Here is a 17,287-nt window from a genome sequence, read left to right as displayed (position 1 = left end):
TGGAGTCACCCACCATGTTCCCACAGGCCCATGGGTGGGACCTGCCCCTTTAATTAGGAGGGAGGTGTTGACATGGTGAAAGAAGTGCTCTAGTGTAGAAAGTGTGTAAGAGATGGGTGTCCTGGAGGAGCTGGATGTTGGAGAGGATGGGGTTTGGTCAAGGCTTCATCAGGGAAAAGGGGGCAGGTGATTTTCCCAGTGTCAGGGAGAATAAAGTTACAGGACTGGAGCAAGATTTAACTGAGTACTGTTCCAGCACCTACCTTTAGAGTTGGGGTAGGTTGAGAAACTGATGTAAAATCTATATTCTCTCTGCATGGATTTTGCAAAAACATTCTTGTATTCCAGAACTCAAAACCCATAACCTTTACATTCCTTCCTTGAGAGCAAGGAGTGGGAGGAGGGGAGGAGAGCTGGATACAAAATCTTCCTCTGATGAATTTCTAGTTGAGCTGTACCCAAAATAATTTCAAAGTAATTTGCTGAACTCAGACTAGAGCTGTAACTAAAAGGCAATGTTTTCCTGGACTTTTATGTTGAATTGCAAGATCTGATTATCTAGTGAATAAAGTTTTTATGAAAAGGCTTGATGATGCTCTCAAATCACAGCTTTGCTTCTCCCTTCCCTCTCCGCTAGGAAACTTGTTATTGGCCGCCAGTGTGGCGAGGACCCTCTGCATGTGGGTATGTCCTGGTGCTTCAAGCCCGCACTGGTGTTCCCTGGTGCTGCCCACCAGCAGCTGCATTCCTGTCCTCAAGGTGCTGCCTAGCTCTGGGTGCCCTTCTGCTACTGATGGGATTTTTTCCTTGTCTTTCCCCGTCACCTTGATGGCACCTGTCATGGCACGCTGGCAGCGCGTTGTGGAAGCCCTGGGCGCTGATGGAAGCAGTTAAGCTGTGCCCGCCAGGCCGGACAGCCTGACTGGTTTGTGTTACAGTGGCATGGCTGGGATTCAGGTGGGGATGTTGTTCAGCCTGCCCTGCTGCTCGATTTAGCTGGGGTGTAGGGTTTCCCAGGGAACAGGCCGGCTTTGGCCCCTCAGAGCCTCCCTTCCTGTGGAAAGCATAAAGGTTAAAGTGTGCTGCTGCAGTTGTGACAACGGCGTCGCTAAGGAACAGCGTGCTTGAGGCACTGCCAGATATCCCCAGGACAGGCTGTTTTCCAGCTGCAGCCAATGTAGGCTCTGGCTTAAATTCCTGAATGGGAAGGGAAAAAAAAAAAAGCCAAGCCCAGGCTGAGAACCCTGGGTGGTGACTGGTTTGCAGAGAGACAGATCATTGTGCCGCTCCCTGGGGTGTGGGATTTTGGACCAAGGCATCCAAAATCCTGGGGTGTAACACCTCCTACTCTTCAATTCTACACTTCCTTCTGCTGAGGAGTCTGATTTCAGCTTATTTCCCTCTGCCCACAAACGAATTTTGTCTGTAATAACGCCAAACCTGGTCACCAATGACCTTTGGAGAACCATTTCCATGGCCACCAGTGCCTGTTCCCAGGGCTTTGCTTCCTCAACTTGTCCCTAGCTTTCCTCACCAGACACCAACCTTGCTCCCAGGGAGCTTGTAAGATTGCAAGCATCCTTGGGAAGGCTGGCTGGTGTCCAGGTGGGTGCTCCTCTCCTTGGAGAGATTTTTTATCCCGGCGTTCACTGCACCAACAGCTCGAGGGAGCTGTGGGGCACGGCTGTGGCACTTGGACTCCTGCCCTGTGCCTGTGGAGCGGCTGTGGGGATGTGCTCCTTCCACCCGGGGTTTGCCGGGAGGGTGCAGAGCCGAAGGCTGGCGGGGTGGTGGCAGTACGTGCCTGAAGAGACACTGGTGGCCACCAGGTGTCTGGCAGCCCTCGGCCAGAGGAGGGCAATTCCAAACTGTACTTTGGCGATGACAGTCGGTGGGCAGAGTCCCTGCTGTCCAGGCACAGTTATTCCTGACAGTGTGCCCTGTGGAGACTGAGGTGGGGGGACTCACGTTCACCACGGGAATGGGCAGTGTGGGTGTCACAGCCCCCGAGAGCTGTGGGTGTGGTGATGCCCCAACCTCTGCATGTACACGACTGCATCAGCACTGGGTTGGAGCTGTGCACCTGCTCCTGCATCATCCCTGCTGGTTCTCTTCACATTCCAGGTCCTGTCTTGGATTTTGGGAAAGGAACTGGACTCAGTGAAGCAACAAATCCAAGCTGTGAAGGCTGGACCAGGAGAGCACCATGTCTGCTCAGGAGCCTCTGTGTCCCACTGAGCAAGTGTTGCTCTTGTATCAAGGTGGCAATGGTGGGTGCCTGAGGCCAGGGCAGGGACAGATGGGACAGCAGCACCTTTGGGACATGGGGACAGTCATGACTCCATCCTGACTTGTGTCACTCTCAATGCCACATGTGAACCACAGCTCCTCTGGCAAAGCCTGATCCCAGCCCATGGTTCACAGATGCTGCTGGCTCACTGGGAGCTGGGATTTGGCAATGTGGAGCAGCAGCACTCTCCCTTCCCCTGCCTGGCCAGGGTCACATCCTCCTGAGAGGTGCTGCAGGCAAGGCGAGCACAGAGGACCAGCACCATCACCAGCTGCTTGTGGCCACCATCCCCGTAGGTTGGCCAGTGGCTGCCTTGTGCCACCTGTGAGCACCTTGGAAGACCTTGGCCACCTGGACCCTGTCCAGATTGCCCAGGCCACACTCATGGGATAGTTTTGGGCTGCTACTGTGTCCAGTGCCAGCCCTCCCTGTGGTGCTGTGCTGGGGCAGGAGGGAGGTCCGTCCCCATCCCCTGCCCTGTGTCTGCGTGTCCCCAGCCCACGAGGGACAGGCGAGAGTGGCGTGTCCTTTGAACGGGCTCCAGCAGCAACAGGTGCTGGGAAAGGCGAAGCGGGACGGCTCCTGCTGCTGTAAAGGATCCTCCTCTGCCTGCACTAATCCAGCTCCGTTACACCAGGGATAGAAGAGGCTGCTCCCTCCGGCGCTGCCACAGTGCAGATGCTGCCCCTCTGACCGCCCGCTGCACCACGGCCCAGGTAAAGGGGCTGGGGGGTCTCTGTGGCTGCTCACTTGGGGTATGGTGGTGGGGAGTCCTGGGGATAGTGAAGCCCCCAGCCCTGGAAGGAACACCTCCAACCCAATGGGCTCCCCATGCTCAGCTGTGGGACGTAGGAATGCTGTCCCAGGGACTGCTCTAGTAAGACTGGCAAGCAACTTCCCTGTTACTGGGATGGTTGCTGGTGGGTTTATTCTGGGGCTGGGCTGTCCTGGCATCTGGGTGGCTGCACAGGGTGGGTGTTTTAGGACAGGGTGAGGGGAGGTGACTGGGCAGGGAAAGGCAGTGAAGCCCAGAGCAGAGTGGAGATTTGGGGATCAGGTGTTGGGCTGGAGCCCCATGCAGATACATGGGCACCAAGAGGTCCCCTTGGGGGACCTAGTTACGCCAGGGCAGGGGGATGAGCAGTGCTGGTGGCTGCTGGGTCTAGGGGCCCACATAGACCCTGAGCAGATGGGGTTTGCCTGCGTGGCTGTGTGGTTTGGGGGCCAGCAGTGTTGGGGCCGTGCTGGGAATGCTCACCTCTCCTGCTCCTCACCCACCAGCCTGGGGCTGGAGCCACCGTCTCCTGCCCCGCCATGGTGGGATGTGGCCTTAAATTGTCACCCTGGCCGCGCCGCGCTGGCTGTTCGCACATCAGGGGCCCCAGGCGCCCGGTGACAGGTGCCGGTGTCAGGCCATCGATCAGTCACCGTGGGGCAGATATCGGGGCACAGTGGGATGGTGCCGGGACTGGTGGCCACATGGGACTCCTGGCTCGGTGCCACCAGCCCGGGAGCCGCCGGCTGGGCAGTGGGGACACGGTTCCCGGCTGGGTGGCAGCAGCTCATCCCTGCAGGAGCAGAGCTGTGCCCCTCTGCGGGGAGTCGGGTCTGGGGAGCCCTCAGCTGCTGCTTTCTCTCCCGCAGGAGCCTTTCCAAACCGGGAGCACCGCAGGGCAGCTGCCTCCTGCCTGGAGAGCCCCCATGGAGCAGGGCGGTGGGGTGGATGGTGCCGACACCGGGGGGGGGGCTGGTGGCACGGCCCCCCCTGAAGCAGAGGGCAGCACAGCCCCCACCGCCCCCCAGGCTGCCCAGCCCCAAGGGGGGACAGTGCTGGCTGCCACTGCGGCGCAGGACGGAGGGATGGATGACCCTGGACAGGAGAAGGCAGCAGGAGAGGCTGGAGGAGGGAAACCAGAACCTGAGCAGGGGACAGCCCTGTCTGCTCCAGAGCCTCGGGATGGACGGGAAGCAGTGCCAGGAGAGGAGGCTTCGACTGTGCAGCACAATGGAGAACAGGCAGCATCCGTGGGGGAGAAGGTCCTGGCTGCCACTGAGGCCCAGGGAGTAGGGAAGGAGGAGAAGGATGAGCCTGGGAAGACAAAAACTCCAAATGTAGAAGAACCTAAAGGAGGGAAGGCAGCACCCATAGAGGGGAACACTCCAGCTGCTGCCAAGGCTCAGGACAGGGGGAAGGGTGAGAAGGATGAGCCTGGGAAGAAGAAAGCTCCAGCTGCAGGGGAGCTCAAAGGAGAAAAAGCTCCAGCTGCTGCCAAGGAGAAGGATGGAGAGAAGGATGAGCCCAAGGAGGAGAAGGCTCCAGCTCTGGGAGAGCCTGAAGGAGGGCAGGCAGCACCCATGGAGGCAAAGGGCCCAGCTGTAACTGATGCTCAGGATGGAGAAAAGGACAAGCTCAGGAAAGAGCAAGCCCCTGGAGGCTTAGGGCCTGAGGCTGGTGGGAAAGCAGAGCCCACAGAGAAGAAGGTTCCAGCTGCAGCAAACTCTGAAGGAGGGAAGGCAAAATCCACAGAGGAGACAGCCTTGGCTGCAGCTCAGACTCAGGATGGAGGCAAAGGAGAGCTTGCAAATGAGGAAACCACAGTGGTTGCAAAGGAGAAGGTCCCAGCCACTGCTAAATCTTCGGATGGAGGGAAGCAAGCTGCAAAGGCAGAGCAAGCCCCAGCTGATAACAAGGCTCCAAAGGAGAAAATTACAGCATCTGTGAAAGAGAAGTCTCCAGCTTCTGCAAAGGCTCAGTGTGGGGAGAATAAAGTGATAAAAGCAGAAAAAGCCCCAGCAGTAAAAAAGACTCCAGATGGAGGCAAAGAAGAGCCTGTGAAGGACAAGGCTACGGCTCCCACAAAGGACAAGGCTCCAGCTCCTGAGAAGGAGAAAGCTCCAGCTCCTGAGGAGAAAGCCCCAGCTCCAGTGAAGGAGGAACCCCCAGATGCTGCCATGGCTCAGGATGGAGAGAAGGCAGCAGCAAAGACAGAAAAAAATTCAGCTGCAAAAATGGCTCAAGGTGGAGGTAAAAAAGAGCCCGCAAAGGAGAAAGCCCCGGCAGCAGCGAAGGTGCAGGACGGAGGGAAGAAAACTGCAAAGATAGAAAAAAACACAACTGCATCAAAGGCTGAGGATGAAGGGAAAGATCCTGCAAAGGAGAAGGTCCCAGTGGCTGCAAAGGCTCAGGATGGAGGGAAGAAAGCTGCTGAGGTGGAGGCCCCTGCAGCTGCAGCAGAGGCTGGAGATGGGGCTGAGGAGCCCACAGAGTCAGCAGCCATGGTTACTGTGAAGGCTCAGGGTGAAGGGCATGAAGAACCAAAGGTCCCTGAGCCCCCACGCCCGGCTCTGCTGCAGAGCCTGAGCTGCCCGGCCGCTTGCCACAGGTACCCACACCCTCCTGGGATGGGGGGATCCCCCTCGCTGCTCCAGGGAGCCCTGGGTCCCTCCAGGCAGAGGTGGGTGCTGGGCTCGGGGGCTGCTGGCTGGGCTCTGCTCACCTCCCTCTCCTGCTTCCAGGGAGGAGCAGCCCTGGGCAGAGGTGGCGGAGATGGAGACGATTCCAGAGGAAACCACGGCGGTGGAGCCAAAAGAGGGTCTGACAGAGCCTGGCCCTGCCCCGCCAGCCATGGGGGACCTGCAGCCCCATGGCACCCCCCAGGAGAGGACATTGCCCAGTGCCACAGGGCAGCCGCCGGGTCCCGCTGGGGTTGTGGAGCAACCTGGACCTGAAGGGCAACCACCCTCGACAGAGGCAAAGCCACCCCCCAGCCCCTACCTCACCCCTGATTTTGGGAAGGAAGACCCTTTTGAAATACTGGGTAAGGACATGAGGTTGCCTGCCTTGTCCTTGCCCCCTTGGACCCTCTGTGGGATGACAGACCGGGGACCCCATGGCCCTGCCTGCTGTCTGCACAGCCCTCCATGCTGCCAGCTCCTGTCCTTGGCTTGTCACCTGCCTGGTGGCCTTCGAGCTCCTCTTTCACTGTAAACAGGGCTAAATGTGTCGTGTCCCCTCCCAGGCTGTCCAGCCACACTGACTGTGAAGAAGAGGAGCCTGGGGAGTGACAGTGACCTTCTGGCCAGTGTCAGGGCACAGTGTGTCCCTGCATCCTGCACCACTGTCCTTGTGGGGGTGGCAGGGCTTGGGGGCAGTGAGTGCTTGGTGGGATCCCTGTGAGGCCAGCTCCTGGACTCGCCTGGGAAAGGGTGGCTCAGGAATGAGTGCATGGGGTGCCCTGTGTGTGGGGTCTGTCTTGGGAGGGCGAGCAGGAGGTGGTGGTGTGGAGGACGAGTGGCCTAGAGTGGGTGGTAGGCAGCAGAGTGGCCTGGAGAGGGCAAACGTGACACGTGGGATGGTGGGAGTGGATGCCATGGAGCAGGGTGGGTGCCACGGAGCAGGATGAGTGCCATGTGGTGGGGTGAGTGCCATGGTGCAGGGTGGGTGCCATGCAGCAGGGCCATGCTGTGGGCAGTAGCAAGGGACCCTCTGGGGGATGCTCTGTCCCCAGTGCAGCCCCAGCCAGGAGCCCCTGGTTTGCAGCCCAGCACTCTACCCAGCTGCATTCTGCACCCACGGGCTTGGCTGGGTGTCTGCCTTCACCCCATACCAGGGCACCCTGGGGTGCTCAGCAGTGGCATCTCCAGGCCAGCAGACTCACTTCTTATCCCATCCCTCCTCTCTGGGCAGACGATGTCCCTCCGCCACCAGCGCCCTTCGAGCATCGCACTGTCACCCTGCACTCTGGCAGCGTCAGCTCCCAGTTCAGCCTCAACTCCAAGGACATCCTGGGCGGGTAAGGAGGGGCCCCAGAAGGGGGAAGGATGCCCAGCTTCCCCTGGCACTGCCCCAGGTTGTCCTCTAGCCTGGGCATTAGCTCTGGGTTGATAGGACTCCTCTGGTTGTGATGGGGTGGGTACCTGGGGCAGAATGGGTGCAGAGGGCAACATTGGGCAGCACCCCAGGGCACCTCTCCTTCTCTCCCTCCCCAGGGGCAAGTTCGGTGAAGTCCACACGTGCACGGAGAAGGAGACGGGGCTCAAGTTGGCAGCCAAAGTGATCCGGAAGCAGGGACCCAAGGACAAGGTCTTAAAGACGCTGGGCAGGGGGTTCCTCATGGCCATGGTGGCATGGCCGAGGTGGGGGCTGGCGGCGGCGCGTCCTGTGTGCCCCTGGTGCTGTGACAGCTTGTCCTGGTGGCACTGCCAGGGCTGACACCCCACACCACCATGGGGCTCCTTCCACAGGAGATGGTGCTGCTGGAGATCGATGTGATGAACCAGCTGAACCACCACAACCTCATCCAGCTCTACGACGCCATCGAGACACCCCGGGAGATCATCCTCTTCATGGAATTGTGAGTGTTGGGGCAGTGTCCCATGAGGCCTGATGCCTGGCTGAGGGGCACCATTATGGGGGATGCATCAGGAGTTAGAGCAGATGTGCCAGCCCCTGACCAAGCAGAAGGTTGGCCCCAAGGAATATCCTCTCCTTGCTCATCCCTTCTTGGGCACCTCCCTGCTCCAGGCTGAGAGACAGGCTCAGGCTCTGCCTGGCCGGGACAGCATCTCCCTCCATCACAGTTGCGTTGAGGGTGGAGATGAGCCAGGTCCTTCTGGCACAGCTCCCTTTCCTCTGCCCACTTGCCCCAAGGAGGCTGAGGCTGTGCTGGGGCTGTTCTACTCTACAGACCGCAGGGCAGCTGAGGTGTCCTGGGGTAACCCCCCTGTGCCTGCCTTGGGGGTGTCCAACCCCAGCACGCACACATCCCACCATGGATGCTCAGTATCTCCGTGGTGGGGCTGGGTCAGGGTCCCGGGGGGGGACAGGGGGCTCTGCAGGAGGACAGTTTGGGGCAGAGAGCCCCCCTAAGGTGACCTCATGATCCTTCCCCACGCAGCGTGGAGGGTGGTGAGCTCTTTGAGCGGATCATCGACGACGACTACCACCTGACAGAGGTGGACTGCATGGTGTTCGTCCGGCAGATCTGCGAGGGCATCCGCTTCATGCACCACATGCATGTCCTCCACCTCGACCTCAAGGTGCAGGGCTGGGGGGTGACAGTGGCAGGGGCCAGGGGGGACAGCTGTGGGAGGGATGTCTGTGGGTCAGCATCGCTCTGGTACGGGTCAGCCACAGGACCTGTGCAGTGGGGATGTCCCCTCTTGGTGGGGGGGACAATGGTCACCCTGTTCCCACAGCCTGAGAACATCCTCTGTGTCTCTGCCACCGGACACATGGTGAAGATCATCGACTTTGGGCTGGCTCGAAGGTGAGATTTTCCCCCTCAGCTCCCTCCCTTCTCCTGTCCCACACCTCTCTCTGTGCCCTTGGGGCACCGGGAGCCCCAGGACACACTCTAGGCCATTGCTTTGACCACAGCTCTCCCTGGCTGGCATGGGAGGGTTGGGGAGGGCAGCATCTGCTGGAGAGGAACAGTGGTTTGCGGGAGCAGCCTGTCCCCCTCCTGCTGACTTTCCCCCCCCTGGCTGCAGGTACAACCCCAATGAGAAACTGAAGGTGAACTTTGGCACTCCTGAATTCCTCTCCCCTGAGGTGGTCAACTACGAGCAGGTCTCCTACACCACAGACATGTGGAGCATGGGGGTCATCACCTACATGCTGTACGTCAGGGCTGGGTGAGGGCTGCCAGGGCTGGACTGGGTGGCTGGGGTGCTGGGACAGAGCTGCCTGGGGTGCAGAGCTATCCCCAAGCACTCAGCTGCTTGGTGGGCAGGTGGGGGTGCTGGATGGGGAGAATGGCAGATGGGGCTGTAGAAGGGTAGGAAGAGGCTCAGCCTGGCTGCAGGCAGGAGCACAAGATGGTGCCAACAGCCCCACATGACCTCCCTGGGGCAGCCCTGGCCAGACTGGCTCCATTCTGGGGGGTCTGGAAGGTGCTGAAGTCTGAAAGCACCCAGCTTCTCACCCTCCTGCACCCCCAGGCTCAGTGGCCTCTCCCCCTTCTTGGGTGATGACGACACCGAAACTCTCAACAACGTCCTGGCTGCCAACTGGTACTTCGACGAGGAGACTTTTGAGAGCGTCTCCAATGAGGCCAAGGATTTCGTCTCAAACCTCATCATCAAGGATAAAAGGTGTGAAGTTGGCAGTGGCCACCGGGGTCCTAGGGTGGGCATCCCCAGAGCTGCCCTGGGTACCATGCACTGCTTCTGCAGCAACCCCTGGGTCCTGCACCCAAGGAACCCCACGGGGCCCTGCCCCACTGCTGACTGGCCCCAACAGAGTCCCACATCCCTCCAGGGGACACCCGCCCCAAGTAGGACATGCTGGATCCCCCAGGGTCCTGCCCAGCCCCACTGGTCCCTGGGCACAACCTTTTGGCTGGTTCCTCCCTGCAGGTTTTTCCTCCCTCTGGATTTTTGGGGCTCCAGGGAAGCTGGAGAAAGGGGGTGGTTGAAGGGGGCAGGGCTCAAGCAGGGATGACATGGCTCCTCTCCCCTTCAGTGCCCGGATGAGCGCTGACCAGTGCCTGCAGCATCCCTGGCTCAAAAATCTGGCAGAAAAGGCCAAACGCTGCAACCGGCGCCTCAAATCCCAGGTGCTGCTCAAGAAATACGTCATGCGACGGCGCTGGAAGGTGCGGGGGGCAGAAATGGGGATGAGGGTCAACACCTTCTGAGGGGGATGGTAGAGGGGCTGCCAGCCTCTGTCTGTCCTGGTGGATGGCATCTGGCACGTGGAGGGTGGCTCTGTCTTGCTGTGCAGAGGGATCTTGTCTGGCAGCCTGGAGGGAGGGCTTCCCAGCTCCAGAGTCTTTGTGTGGGTGCCCACGAGTTGAGACCCCCACCAAGTATAGATCCCTTTGTGGTGGTCTCTCCTGAGTGGATCCCAAGACCTGCTTTTAGGGGCAGGAGTGGTGTCAGGCCCCAGAATGGGTTCTGGCTCAGCCTCCAGGGCCACAGCCCTCGCAATAGGATGAGCACCTTTCCTCTTCCCTTTTACAGAAAAACTTCATCGGGGTGTGTGCTGCCAACCGCTTCAGGAAGATCACCAGCTCAGGGTCCCTGACGGCGCTGGGTGTCTGAGCTGGGGCTCCCAGGGGGGTCGAGGCCAGAGAGGAAGCGTTTGAGAGAGTCCCACATCAGTCTTGCTTTTGGACAGCAGCAGGACCTCTCTGGGGTCCCAGCTGCCCACTGAGGGGCCAGGAGCTGGAGCTGCACTGCGCCCTCCCTGCCCGTGCTGTGCCAGATGCTGCTCTGATGCCCACATCACACCTCTGCTCTGTGCCACTGCCACCACGAGGCTGCTCTGCTGCATCCCTGGAGCTGCCCCTGTCTGGCATCCAGCAGCTGTGGGACTGCTTGGGGGCCAGGACCCCGCTGGGATCCTCACCTGCAGCAGCTCTGCCGAGCTTGTACCACTCTGGGCAGCATTTCTGAGCTCAGGACCCTCTGCTGAGGGCTCAGGCTCAGGACCTCTGGGGCTCCTGGGGCTCCAGCCTACGCCGTTCCCATCGAGCCAATGACCCCACTGATATGTCCTTGGACTGTGAGGCTGCTCTGGAGAGGAGGTTTCTGATCTCACCCCTGGCCTGGCTGTGTGATGCCCGACCCGCAGCGTCTCTGCTCTGCTCACGCTTCCTTCCCGTGCCCTTGGAGGAGGAAGGTCATTCCGGTGTGATCCTTCTGCCTCGGCCACCTGGTGCTTGCTGCTCTTGGACCCAAAACGTGCCCTCTCTGCCTGTAAATGCTGCAGCCCTGCCCTGCCTTCACTGCCGCTGGCCCCCGTGCTGCCCGACCTCCCTTCCCAGCTCTGTGGCTCGGCAATGACGCTGGAGGGAACCGTGGACCCTCACCCTGGTGCCTTGGCACCGGAGCCAAGGCTGAAGCACCTCCTCCCTGGCCGGCTGGGCATGTGGGAGCGGAGCTGGCCCTGAGCTGCTGCTTGCACAGGAAGGGAGGAAGCAGCAAGCACACTTCCAGAGGCGTCCCCAGCTGGGAGCTAGCGAGAGAAGAAGGAGGCTTTGTGTTCCTCCTGCCCTCCCTGCCCTTCGACTCTGCCAGCGGGGGAAAAACACAACCTCTGCTTCACCCGTCCCCGCCAGATCGCGATGAGCGAGGCGGGCTAATGCAGAGCAGCTGGCCCGCGCTCCCCGCTCCGGCCAGCGCCGCTCACCCGACCACCAACACACCGGAACCGCTCCGCCGCTCCGGCTGCGGCCGCCAGCTCCCCCCGCCGCGGGCGGGGGCTCCCCGGGACCTGCTGGGGTGGGGGAGAGGGGTGCCGCTCCTGCTCCCCCGCCTCACCCTGACCCCCGTCCCCTCTGCCTGCACCCCTCAGGGCTCCCCCGGTGCTCCCAGAGGATGGGCATCCCTTGGGATTTGCAGCGTCCAGCCTTGGCCCATGGTGGGAGTGGATGGGGGACTGGCAAGAGGTGCCTCAGTTTCGGTTTTCACCACGGCTGAGCCCACCCAAGCAAGGGCTGTGTGTTTGCTCTGGGGCCACCTGTGTCCTCTGTGTCTGCTGGAAAAACCCTGGGGAAAGACACAGGGAGAGAATGGCCCCCCAGCCCCACTGGCTGCAGCAGGGGAAGGGGCTTCAGGCTTGTCCCCACCGGGCAGGGGCCACAGCTGGTGGGACCCTGCCCCACAATGGAGCCCTGCTCGGCGCTTGCCTTCTTGTAAATAAATGTACAGGTCTGCCCACAGCCCACACCTGCCATTCTGGGGGCTGAGGAGACCCCACTCCCACCCACAGGGGCCCTGCAGCCACAGGATAAGTGAGATGAGGATGGGAAGCAGCATCCATGAGGGAGAGGGTGTGGAGAGGGTATGGTGGGGATGGGGACCACCTGGTACATCCCAGGCAGGGCTGTGCAGGCACAGAGCCAAGGGGTTCTGGTCTCTGCACTCCCCAGACCTGAGCTGTGCTGGGGGAAGGGGAAATGCATGGTTGGTTGGTAGATGGATGGATAGTCAGTCGTCAGTCAGAGGTGTCCTCACAGCTTCAGCATCTGCCCACATGGGATGGGATGCCCAGGCAAGGGCTGGTGGGTGCTGGTGCCCTTCTGTCCAGGGGGTCTGCAGCCGACCCCGAAGTGGTTAAGGCTGCCAGAGCCCGGACTCCGGCTCCCACCACGGGCGTCCCTCCCAGCAGCTTCCTGCCGGCAGCCTTTGACCGGTTCCTGTCGGTGACCACCCCGCAGGCCTGGACGCCAGCACAGCCCCATCTGGTTTGAGTTACGCTCCGGCGGTGACGTCTCCTTCCTGTCTGGCCCCAGGAGCTGCGCGTCGCCCGGTCCCGGCCCTGGCCCCGGCCGGCCACAGGGGCTGCAGGGCCCTGCTGCAGGGTGGCCGTGGGGTTCCCAGATGGACTGTCGGCCCTGGACACTCCTGGCACCCCAAGCTGCTCTGGGGGATCAGTTCCTGCACAGAGCCCTGCGTGTGCACATCTGCAGCACAGGGATGCACAGGCACCAGCACATCCCAGAGTGGGTGACTCTACCCCACAGCCCAGTTTGGCAGCTCCAGCCCCTTCTTTCCCACTGTGGAACCACACAGGGACACCCATTGAGGTGGGATGAGTGGGGCCACAGTTCTGACACCCATGGAAGTAGATGTGATCCCATCCCCTGCTCCCAGCTGAGATGCAGGACAGTTTGTAGGGACCCAAAGCTCTGGGGAGTGGATTGGCCCTGCCAGGGCCGAGGGACACAGAGACAGGGCTGCTCCTGGTCCAGCACAGGCCATGGCAGCCAGTTCCATCCCTCCTGTGTGGGGTCTTTGTCACCCCCATGAATGCATGGCACAGTCTGGGTGTGCATGTGTGTGTCCACAGCGTCCATCCCTGGAGCCTGGAGCAGCACACATTCCCCGTGTGGGCCTCTACCCCACCCCTGGGGCACCCACACTGCCCGTAGAAACAAGAGGCCCTGCAGGCAGCACAGGGAGGGAGGGGGAGCGGGCAGTCCTCAGCAATGGCACCTGGCAGCACCAGCAGCAGCAGCAGCAGCAGGTTCTCACCGTGACTGGGTGCAGCACAGTCCTGGCCACGGCACAGCCCAGGATGGGAGCGGGCGAGTGGGCAGAGGGCCAGGCCACCCACTGCGAGCCAGGAGAGAGCCAGGGAGGAGGCAGAGCTGGGGGAGCAGCGGGTCCATGAGCAGGAGTCAGGGTGGGCGTGGGGAAGGGGAGCACCAGGACAGCACATGGCTCTGATCTGCACGCCTGGGTGGTGCAGGCTGTGAGGAACGGGGGTCCCCATCCCCCAGCCCGGGATGGGCAATGGGATGCACCACACTGCTCCCAGCACAGGCACCCCGTCCTGGGCACCGCGTGAGGCCAGGGCTGTGTGTTCCCAGCCGGGGCGGGCGATGGGCCCGGCCACACTGCGTGGGAACCAGACGGCCCCTGGGCACGGCTGCGGCGTTCGCTTCCTCCCGCGCCCCCGGGGACCGCGCAAAGGAGGGGGCTGAGGTCAGCCGCGCTTGCCGCCGGCCGCTCCAGAGACGCCAGCATGATGTAGGCGCTCAAATATTGTTTTCCACTGGGTAGGAAAAAAAATAAAAGGGAGAAAAGAGAGGCCCAGGGTTGAGTGGCCGTCCTCGATGACGAAGGGCGGCCCCCCCCTGCCCTGCCCGGGGCTGGGACACAGCCACGGCCCAGCAGCAGCCGTCTGGGGGCTGATAACAGGGCTGACGCGGCCGCGGTGCTCCCGGTCCCCGAGTGACGGCAGTGTTGTGCCTCCGTGCCAGCGTGGCCCCTGCGGAGACCCCCAAGATTGGCCAAGCTGGGGTCCCGCTGGCCTTGGGGGGCCGGGGGAACTCTACCACAAATCTGCTCCCCACAGCAGCATGGAGAGCTCCTGTCAGCCCTACGTCCTGAGGCTGGCTGTGCTGTGGGGTCCAGGCATTGCCGCTCCTGGGGAGCTCCCTGTCCCAGCCTGGAAGGAGTGCACAAGTACAGCCCCGCACTTTGCCAGCATCACTCTGGCCTCGCTCCAGTGCTGCAGAGGTGCTGACTTGGATGTTCCAGCAGCATGTGGGAAGGGGCTGGTGGCCAGGTCCCATCCTGGGGCTGTATGAGGACCCCTGCCCGTGCTTGTGTCCCACAGCCTGACTCACGGGGGCAGGTCCCTGTGCCCAGCCCGGTGTCAACAGCGGTGACTCAGCTGGTGCCTCCTTACTGGCAGCTGCCCGGCATGATTCAGGTCGGAGGAATCCACTTTCCTGGTCGTTCCCACCAGAGCTGCAGCCCCTGGCACAGCCCATCTCTGGGCTCGAGGTCTGCAGGGACTAGTTGGGGTCCCAGCCAGGCACTGGCTGAGCCACAAGCAGAGAGAGAGAGGGGAGGAAGCCCTGACCCCCCACAGCAGAGCCCCCACACTGTGCCACAACCCCCGGAGTCTCCCTGGCATCTCTCTGAGGTCACACTGGTGCATGAGCAGGGCCTCACAGTGAGGCTGGTGCCACTTGTGCCATATTTTGCACCTGAGGTGAAGCCAGCCACCTGGAAGGGTCCCAGGCACAGGCATGTGACAACGAGGCTCCATTGGGGAATAACTTTTGTTGCAGCAGATCCCCCTGACCCCCAGGGAGAAGGTTCCTTTATGCTACCAGGGGATGGGGCTTCAGAGGCTCCTGGCCCCAGATTGTGTCAGGATCTTTTCCCCAGTGTCTCCCAGAGACACACGACCTGGATGTAGGTGCCCTGACCAGGCCCTGTGTCCCCATGGCCTCACTGTCCAGCCAGTGGAGGGGCCAGCAGGGATGAGGGGTGTGCTGGGTGGCCTTGGGGATGTGTGTCCCCCAGCCAGTGCCTGGGCTGAGGCAGAGGGTGCCCAGCTTGCCCCTGCCCACTGCCCACCTCGAGCGGGGCACAGAGACCACAGAGGCAGCATTGGGGAATGTGCTTTATTGGGTGCTGGTGTGTACCAGGGTGGGGAGTCCCTCACTCGAAGAAGAACATGCCGGGTGTCCGGTAGAGGCAGGGGGGCAGCCCCAGGGGGTAGCCGTTACCCCCCTGCAGTGGGATCGCAGCCCCCGTCCCCCATGGCTCCTTCTGCTCGCCCGCCCGTGGCCCCACAGCCCCAAAGGGTGGCTGGCGGGGGGTGGCGGGGGCCGGGGGGGCTGCAGCCAGGAGATGCTCCAGCGCTGTGCTGCACGGCCGCTCCTTCATGCAGAAGCTCAGCGCCTGCACCCGGCACTGGTAGCTGCTGCCCAGCACCTCGGGCCCAGGCCGGCTGAAGGAGCCGAATACGGGCAGGGAGGGCTGCACGTAGCCCTCTCCCTCCAGGAAGCAGGATGGAGGGGGCTTGCTCGTGCCCAGGAGTGTGCCAGGGAATGCAGGTGGCACCTGCCCGAATGGCTGGCCCGTCCCCAGCCCAGGGGCAGCCGGCTCCTCACCCTCCAGCTGCCCCGGGGGGGTGCCTGGTGTGGCCGGCGAGTCCTGCGGGGGGTCCCTGTGCTGGGTGGGCAGCAGGGCAGGCAGCAGGGCAGGGTGCTGGGCCGGGTGCTCGCCGGGCAGCGGGTACTGACCTGGACGGGGCAGTTGCAGTGCTGCCGGGAGCCCCCCGAAGACAGTCTCCTTGGGTGGGCGGCTCTCGGGGGCTGCAAAGAATGGCCCCTTGGGCTGTGGCGTGTCCGGTAGGTACAGGCAGGGCTGCGTGGTCTTGGGTGGCTGACGCCGGGCACAGGGCTCAGCGCACCCCGACACCCCGGAACCCTCAGATAGCGTGGCAGGGCTCGGCAGGCGCCCCGTGGCTGCTGGTGACTTGTAGCCTCCCTCTGCCTTCCCCTCCTCAGGCAGCCCCCTTGCCCGTTGCCTGGGGGTCTTCCCACGCCCCTCATCCCCCTCAGTGCCTGGGGCATCCCGGAGGCCCCTCTTCCTGGTGAAGCGCCGGCGGCGCCGCAAGAAGCTGCCGTTCTCAAACATGTTGTAGCAGTCTGGGTCCAGGGTCCAATAGTTGCCCTTGCCCGGCTTCTTGTCGTCGCGGGGCACCTTGACGAAGCACTCGTTGAGGGACAGGTTGTGGCGGATGCTGTTCTGCCAGCCCTGCTTGTTCTCGCGGTAGAAGGTGAAGCGGCCCATGATGTAGCGGTAGATGCCACTGAGGGTGATGCGCTGCTCGGGCGCGCTCTGGATGGCCATGGTGATGAGGGCAATGTAGCTGTAGGGTGGCTTGGTGGCCTCGGTGCTGGGGAAAGGGCCACCGGCTGGCTCGGGGGCTGATGGGCTGCGCAGCACCGCGTCGCTGACGGGGAGGTCCGGCTGCATCCTCCCGGCCAGCCGCTGCCGTTCCAGCCCTGCCGCTGATCCCGCTGATCCCGCTCTGCCGCACGGCCCCAGCACGGCCCGTTAAAACCCGCCGGCCGGCGAGGGGGCGGCGGGCCCCTCCTCTGAGGGGCCGCCCAGGGCGGAGCGGGACTCCGCCGTCCAGCACTGGTCCCTGTGGACAGACGGACGGATGCGCCGCCAAGACCTGCGGCCGGCAGCCAGTGGCCCCGGGGCTGGCACAGCCGCAGCCTCCCCAGGGTAGAGGCGGGCACAGCCCCCGGCTCCCCCAGCCCCTTTTCCCACGGAAGGTTCCCACGACCTGTTTCTCATCCTGCCCTGCTCACAGTGCACCGCCGGGCTCCAGCTGGGCCTGGAGCGGGGCTCAGTGGGGGGATGCTGGCAGAGCTGAGGGTGCTGCCTGCCCTCAGATGCCCATCTGCCCCCTGCCTACCCCAGTGCCTCAGGCCCTGCTCTCAGCCTGGGCTTGTGCCAGATCCTGTGCTGTGCCAGGTCCCTGCACCATTCCCAACCCTCAGGCTGCAGAATGGCCCTCAGGAGCCCACTCACTCCACTCACCAGGGGAAACTGAGGCACAGGCAGGGAGTGCCTTTGGGACAGGCTCCCATGTTGCCAGTTCAGCAGGGCAGCTAACGGGCACCTCACTGCTGCCTTCAGCCCTGCCAAGGCGCTCACATGAGGGGCAGGATGGGTCTGGAGCCACCACATGAACAGGGCTGTTCCCTTGTGGCTTTGCCCACACTA

At 62.4% G+C, this 17,287-nt stretch overlaps 2 protein-coding genes across 3 annotated transcripts; one reads left to right on the top strand and one right to left on the bottom strand.

Annotated features, from left to right (window-relative positions):
• Window positions 1–2,878: 2,878 nt before the first annotated feature.
• Window positions 2,879–11,958, top strand: MYLK2 (myosin light chain kinase 2). Of its 2 annotated transcripts, XM_064673804.1 has the most exons (13): window positions 2,879–3,006; window positions 3,935–5,183; window positions 5,229–5,673; window positions 5,807–6,108; window positions 6,978–7,083; window positions 7,280–7,373; window positions 7,535–7,644; window positions 8,188–8,329; window positions 8,489–8,559; window positions 8,783–8,911; window positions 9,233–9,385; window positions 9,756–9,888; window positions 10,256–11,958. In XM_064673804.1, the coding sequence occupies exons 2-13, from the start codon at window positions 3,992–3,994 to the stop codon at window positions 10,334–10,336; spliced, it is 2,958 nt and encodes a 985-aa protein (XP_064529874.1). In that variant the 5' UTR covers window positions 2,879–3,006; window positions 3,935–3,991; the 3' UTR covers window positions 10,337–11,958. The 2 variants fall into 2 exon arrangements, with proteins under 2 accessions (XP_064529874.1, XP_064529873.1); XM_064673803.1 differs by having other exon boundaries at window positions 2,880–3,006; window positions 3,935–5,673.
• Window positions 11,959–15,148: 3,190 nt separating this feature from the next.
• On the bottom strand, window positions 15,149–17,277 carry FOXS1 (forkhead box S1). Its single transcript, XM_064673835.1, has one exon. It carries the CDS (start codon window positions 16,523–16,525, stop codon window positions 15,200–15,202), a length of 1,326 nt encoding a protein of 441 aa, XP_064529905.1. The 5' UTR covers window positions 16,526–17,277; the 3' UTR covers window positions 15,149–15,199.
• Between the last annotated feature and the right edge of the window lie 10 nt (window positions 17,278–17,287).

This window comes from Pseudopipra pipra, chromosome 17, assembly GCF_036250125.1.
Source record: "Pseudopipra pipra isolate bDixPip1 chromosome 17, bDixPip1.hap1, whole genome shotgun sequence".
NCBI lineage: Eukaryota > Metazoa > Chordata > Aves > Passeriformes > Pipridae > Pseudopipra > Pseudopipra pipra.
The sequence above is the reverse complement of the archived record's forward strand: the minus strand, read 5'-3'. Positions and strand labels throughout refer to the sequence as shown.

Excerpts from the sequence above, each read along its gene's own strand:
- FOXS1 (XM_064673835.1), bottom strand. The coding sequence starts at position 16,525 with ATGCAGCCGGACCTCCCCGTCAGCGACGCGGTGCTGCGCAGCCCATCA.
- MYLK2 (XM_064673803.1), top strand. The coding sequence starts at position 3,992 with ATGGAGCAGGGCGGTGGGGTGGATGGTGCCGACACCGGGGGGGGGGCT. Across the intron at positions 7,084-7,279 it reads TCCAAGGACATCCTGGGCGG|GGGCAAGTTCGGTGAAGTCC; the intron begins GTAAGGAGGGGC and ends CTCCCTCCCCAG. Across the intron at positions 8,912-9,232 it reads GGGGTCATCACCTACATGCT|GCTCAGTGGCCTCTCCCCCT; the intron begins GTACGTCAGGGC and ends CTGCACCCCCAG.